This window comes from Lepidochelys kempii, chromosome 1, assembly GCF_965140285.1.
Source record: "Lepidochelys kempii isolate rLepKem1 chromosome 1, rLepKem1.hap1, whole genome shotgun sequence".
In the NCBI taxonomy this organism is placed as follows: domain Eukaryota; kingdom Metazoa; phylum Chordata; order Testudines; family Cheloniidae; genus Lepidochelys; species Lepidochelys kempii.
Window position 1 is genome coordinate 6,265,488 of NC_136380.1, and position 6,651 is coordinate 6,272,138.

The 6,651-nt window shown below is 47.8% G+C and overlaps 1 protein-coding gene across 1 annotated transcript; it reads right to left on the reverse strand.

Annotated features, from left to right (window-relative positions):
* Positions 1 to 474: 474 nt before the first annotated feature.
* LOC140918458 (olfactory receptor 51G2) lies at positions 475 to 1,410 on the reverse strand. The gene has a single exon (XM_073362950.2). The coding sequence runs from the start codon at positions 1,408 to 1,410 to the stop codon at positions 475 to 477; it is 936 nt and encodes a 311-aa protein (XP_073219051.2).
* Between the last annotated feature and the right edge of the window lie 5,241 nt (positions 1,411 to 6,651).

Below are 6,651 nucleotides of genomic sequence, written 5' to 3' on the forward strand. Positions count from 1 at the left end.
TGCATGGAGTGAAAAATACAGTAAGCAGAATATATATTCTAGCACATGAAAAGATGGGAGTTGCCTTACCAAGTGGGGGGGTCAGTGCTAATAAGCCAATTCATTTAAGATGAAAATGTTTTCTCAACAGTTGACAAGAAGGGATGAATACCAAGGGTGGTGGATCTCTTGATACCTCCAAATCAAGGCTGGATGCCTTCCTGGAAAATATGCTTTAGATGAACAAAAATTATGCATTAGTCAAACAGAAGTAATTGGGTTCAGTACGGGGGTAAATTGGTCTCCTTCCCCCACTGCACTGTCCTCCCTCACCAGCTGTCTCAGCCCACTGCTCCAGGCCTTAGACCCCATCCGAACTTTTCTCTAAAGAGTGGAGATCAGTAGCTCATGTCATATTGGGTGTAAGGGTCCACCATGGAATAGGTGGCCATGGCCCATATCATGAGCACTGGAGCTGGGTGATGAACTGGCCATTTACTTGACGAACATCCTCATTATTCTTGCACGAAGGTGTTTGCTTTTCACACTGTACACAATTGGGTTCAGCAAGGGAGGGAGCAGCAGGGATATGTAGCCCAGGAGAATCTGAAGCAAGGGAGAACAGCTATTCTCAAATCTGTGTATCACAGACAAGAAGATGTCTGGTGTATAGAAGATAAGGACAGCGCAGAAGTGGGAGATGCAGGTGTTCAGGGCCCTGAGGCACTCAGAGTTGGATGCGATACTCAGCACTGTTTTGAGGATCATTATATAAGAGAGGAAGATGAGCAGTGAGTCCAGACCCATTGTTAAGAGTTTAGTAAACAAGCCATAGATATTGTTGACTGTGATGTCCGAACAAGCCATCTTCATTACCTCCTGGTGCATGCAGTAAGAATGGGAGAGGACATTGTCTCGACAGTATTGGAACTGTTTCAGGAGAATGGTGAGTGGGAGCATTACTGCCACTCCTCTTAGAACACACACCAGTCCCATCGTGGCTATTCTCGGCAGGGTTAAAATGGAGTTATATCTCAGCGGGTCACGGATCGCGATGAAGCGGTCAAGGGCCATCAGCAAGAGCACTGAGGATTCAATGCATTGAAACAAGTGGATAAAGAACAACTGGGCAAAACAGGAGTCGAAGCTGATCTCCCTAGAGTTAAACAAGTATATGCCAAGTATCGTCGGCATCGTGGCTATCGATATGCCAAGGTCTGTGGTGGCCAACATGGAAAGGAAGATGTACATGGGCTCATAAAGGCTTGGATTTGTTTTTATAATGAACAGAATGACTGAATTTCCTACTATGGAAATAACATACATTAAGCAGAAGGGGAGAGAGATCCAGAGATGCCTGTCTTCCTGACCAGATATTCCGGTGAAAAGGAACACTGCAGATTTGAATTTGGTGGTATTGACAGCTGACATTATTTACTGCGCAGATCCAAGGAGTTTTGAACTTTCCTTCCTGAAAGGAAAAAGAACAGGAGACTAGATGATATTTAACGAGACATCTTTCTGCTCTCAGTGCAGATCTAAAGACGCCCAGGAGCACAAGAATAATCAGCTAAAACAGTCTTGGATTTACACCACGAATAGCAAGATAGGCATTTCCAGACTGGATCAGACCTGTAGTCCATCTAGCCAAGTATCCAGTGGCCAGTTCCACATAACCTGCTCCCAAAGTTTCCCCCAACACCCACTACTTAGAGATATTTTGTGGTGCAAATCAGGAACGTTTACAGCCATTCCAAGAGTTTTTGAAACAATCCTCACTATGCTAATTGGAATTTCTGGTTACCCATATAATCGTGCAGTCCCACTTTGAATCCTACTAAGCTCTTGGCCCCATTGATATATTGTGGCTGGGAATTTGGCAGCTTACTTGAGCGCTGCGTAATTTTACAATTGTGACCTTCACACAGACATGCTTTCTTGTCCTCCACTTCTGCATGTGGCCCATTGTATCATGATATATATACAAACACATGGCAAGTGCATGGTGAAAACTGTCATTATACTTATCTGTGCTGCACTGATGATATTTATAAATGTGTTTTATTACCTCATTTTATATATACATATTTTTTCTCCACCCCTGAGAGTCTAAATTATGACACTGCCTCTTTGCAGCACATGGGATAAATTCTCAGGGCTACATTATGAATTCACAAACATTGACTTCAGCTGTGTCACTCCAGATTTACATGTGTCAATTCGAACAGAACTTGGCTCTATTCACTTTCCCTAAAAAAATACTCCCAGTGATACATTCTGACCCCCAAGAATCCCTCCACGAGAAGCTGAAGTGATTTGCCTGGTCAATGTTGACTGAATCCATAGAGTTTGATTATCCTACAGGTTTCCCTTCATCCCCACAGGAACTGCACCCTCTCCCCATGCCAGGGTCTGTAGCTATATGGCAAGTTACAAGCTGACATTTCATCTGGGTGGGGGAGGGGTTGGCATCAGAAATGTGTGAATAGTGCAAACAGTAGGTTTGCACTAATACCCTCTTCAGTGTTTAAGTTACTTCAACCATGCTCATGTAACAGCTAATGGTGAAAATTACATACAACCGCTATTACACTCCCCTTTCCTGCCCCTCTGCTCCGCTCTTTCCTGAAACACAGACCAGCAGTCTTTTTCTTAAGACCTTTTTGGAAAGTCTTGCAGAGGTATTGTGTTCATGACCCTGATTAGAAACAGCTTCTTGTTCGTTACTAGGAGACAATATCATACAACTAATCAACATATTTATTAATGATCTGGATGATGGGATGGATTGCACCCTCTGGAAGGTCACAGATGACACTAAGCTGGGGGTAGAGGTAGATACACTGGACAGTAGGGATTGGGTCCGGAGTGACCTAGACATATTGGAGGATTGGGCCAAAAGAAATCTAATGAGGTTCAACAAGGACAAGTGCAGAGTCCTGCACTTAGGACGGAAGAATCCCATGCACTGCTACAGGCTGAGGACCGACTGACTAAGCAGTAGTTCTGCAGAAAAGGACCTGGGTATTACAGTAGATGAGAAACCGGAGATGAGTCAGCCAAGAAGTTGCCAAGAAGGCTAACTGCATATTGGGCTGCATTAGTAGGAGCATTGCCAGTAGATCGAGGGAAGTGATTATTCCCCTCTATTTGGCAATGGTGAGGCCACACCTGGCCACACCTGGAGTATTGTGTCCAGTTTCGGGCCCCCCACTACAGAAGGGATGTGGAGAATTTGGAGAGAGTCCAGTGAAGGGCAACGAAAATGATCAGGGGGCTGGGGCACATGACTTATGAGGTGAGGCTGAGGGAACTGGGTTTGTTTAGTCTGCAGAAGAGAAGAATGAGGGGGTATTTGATAGCTGCTTTCAACTACCTGAAAGAGGGTTCCAAAGAGGATGGATCTAGACTGTTCTCAGTGGTAGCAGATGACAGAACAAAAAGTAATGGTCTCAAGTTGCAGTGCAGGAGGTTTAGGTTGGATATTAGGAAAAACTTTTTCACTAGGAGAGTGGTGAAGCACTAGAATGCATTACCTAGGGAGGTGGGTTGAATCTCCATCCTTAGAGGTTTTTAAGGCCCGGCTTGACAAAGCCCTCGCTGGGATGATTTAGTTGGTATTGGTCTTGCTTTGAGCAGGGGGTTGGACTAGATGACATCCTGAGGTCTCTTTCACCCTAATCCTCTATGATTCTGTGATTCACTGAACAAGGAGTTCATAGCACAAAGCCTTTCCAAAAAGTGTGAGGGTTATTTCTGAAATAATTTCTAAACCAAAAACCATTAGGCAGTAAAAATACCACTGATCCTTCCTGTAGAGATTCTAACAACTCTGCTGCTGGCTTTCGATATACATGCATGTCATGAAAGTTTGATGTGTAAAATTTGTATTACAATTAAAAGTTTTGACATAACATTTAAACATCTGTACTGTAGCACACACATGTCAACCCATTCTTTCCCCTCTGATCTTCTCTTAGAGATGATTTTACAGGTTAGAGATCACAGTGTCTCAGTCCTCATTCAGTAGCTTGTCAGCAAACACAAGTCTAGTATCTCCCCATGTCCCTGGGTTAATAGCTGACTGGTTCTCCTCAGGTTCTGTTCTGTCAGTCTGTAGCCTGTACCCGGAGTGGTAACAGGCATTGGTATCAATACAGGAAATTTCCGTTCCCTGAGCTCTCACTCTCTAGTACGGGGTGGGCAAACTTTTTGGCCTGAGGGCCACATCGGCGTTGCAAAACTGTATGGAGGGCTGGTTGGGAAGGCTGTGCCTCCCCAAACAGCCTGGCCCCTGCCCCTATCAGCCGCTCCCACTTCCCACCCCTTGGCTGCCCCCCTCAGAACCCCCAACCCATCCAACTCTCCTTTTCCCCTGACCACCCCCTCCCAGGTCTCCTGCCCCATCCTCCCCCTGGGACCCCATCCCCATCCAACCCCCCCTGCTCCCTGACCCTGACTGCCCTCCAGGATCCCCTGCCCCTTATCCTATCCCCTGCCCCCTTGCCATGCAGCTCAGAGCAGCAGGAGCTTGCAGCCACGACGCCTGGCTGGAGCCAGCCATGCTGCCCGCACTGCCCGGCAGGAGTGGCAGGCCAGAGCACTGGCGATGCGGCACGCTGAGGCTGCGGGAGGGGGGGTGGGGGGGAGCAGGGGAGGGGCCGGGGGTGAGCCACCCCAGCTGGGACCTCAGGGGCCAGGCAGGACGGTCCCGCAGGCCGGATGTGCACCGCGGGCTGAAGTTTTCCCACCTCTGGTCTAGTACATAGCAACCACAGCAGCAGTAACTCAGCCAGGATGAGGGTTTGCAGGAAGCGGATTTGAAAGTCAAATGCAGGAGTATTCATGGAAATGGAACTTCGTTCCCCACAGGAAAGCAGTCCATTGCTCTCTCTCTCTGACTGTCTCTGTCCAGTATTCATCGAATCTGTAGCATCCGGAACCGGCACTGGGACAGACAAGGAGCTGAGCTGCCATAATGACTGTGTGTGTTAAACCCAGTTCTGGGGATGCTTGCTGTCTGACTATATTGGGTTAACCTTTGGGATGTTTATGTTAGGCGATATTGGGTGAAACCAGTGAGGCTCTTCTTAGTTTAATATCAGGCTGCTGGAGAACACGTAGGATGGGAAGCCAAAGGTCAAGAAAAGCCGTCTCTCAGTCAGCACTTCAGGGAGGCTGAGAGACAACGCCGGAGCTACAAGTTGGAAAGAGCCTATTTCCAGTCTGCAGACACATTGCACAGCTTGTTTCCCAGTGCTGGGAGCCTGTCCAGAGATGGGGCAGCTTTTGTTGAGAAGCTCTTCAGACTGCAAGGACAGACACCGCTGGGGAAACCTGAAGGCCCTGGGCCTGCCCGTGTCTGCATCAGTGTGGGAGGACTTGTGGTCAAAGACATGTACAGACTGTTGTTTGAAAACACTCTTATTCTCCCATGATAACTCTTTCTTCCTGCTGTTTGATTAAACATTATTTTGGTTCAAGAAGGCTGGCTGGTCACTCGTCCCACCACTAGTCACGGGCTCACAAAGGGAAGAACCACAGGCGCCGAACCCACTGGAACCTGCTGAGCAAGCCCAGTCCCCCCAGAGTGTGTTGTAGCTCAGGGCCCAGTCTGAGGGTGGGAGGATCGCGGGATTCTACCCCATCAGAGGGAAGGATACGAGGTCTGACATCTGGCATTTTGAGACCAGAGAAGGGGCAGACATGCAGGTAGCCCTGTAACTCTGAGGGGTATCTACAGGGCAGAAGTGCTGGAGCCCTCAGCCAGTCAGGAATCAGAAATATGCCCTATAGGATTTGTTACCACAAAGCAACACAGCTCTGATTACCTGTCTTCACAATCAAGCCAGAGAATAAAACCTTTGAAAATGCATTTGCTGGTTCCATTTCCAGGAGCAAATAAACCTTAGGTGAGTTGGGAATTAGTCACGGATATTCCATGAGGTCTCCTCTCACTCAGCCCCTGGTAGGATGGGGCCCAGAGCACAGGACAATGGGACCGCTCTAGAAATGGGAGCCCTTGAGAAATCCTGACTCGGAGCACTGGGGTTTTAACAGTCTGAGCTCACTTTGAATGTCAGGTTTCTGTGTAGCTTGAACAACCCACCGTGGAGCATGGGCAGATATAGCAGAGGGGTTCCCAAGCTACCTAGCACTGCCTGACCTCCAGCCCCATCAATGAGTCACAACAACAGCTAAGCTGAGTCCTTTGAAGCTACACAGAATATCTGCCAATGTTAACAGCTTTCAGCCTTTACACATCACTTCGCTTTTTAAAGATAGTGAAAAGTGCCAACATACCCAATTCCTGCTAGAAGTTTAGCCACTGACACTGGAGATCTTCACCCTAAATGACAAGGATCCATCAAAGAGCTTACACGGGCAGAAGGCAGTATCTGTTCATATCGGGAGGCAACTTTGTTTATGAAGCATGCTTGCAAATTTCCCTTGGGGGCCACTTGGCCATCAGGGAAACTCAGCTGCTTGGCTAAGCGTGCACCAGCCTTAACTCCTCTCACGGCCAAAGTCAGACTGCAGGAGGCCAAATCACAGGGGATGTGTGGTGATGCTACACAACTGGGCTGCAGCAGAAGCCCTACTGCAGTCTCTACTTCTGGAATCCGGGCTTGTCATCACTGTTCCTATGGCTCTGATTAGTCACAGGGCTAC

What these genes read in the sequence shown, in the direction of transcription:
- LOC140918458 (XM_073362950.2), bottom strand. Translation starts at nt 1,410, where the DNA reads ATGTCAGCTGTCAATACCACCAAATTCAAATCTGCAGTGTTCCTTTTC.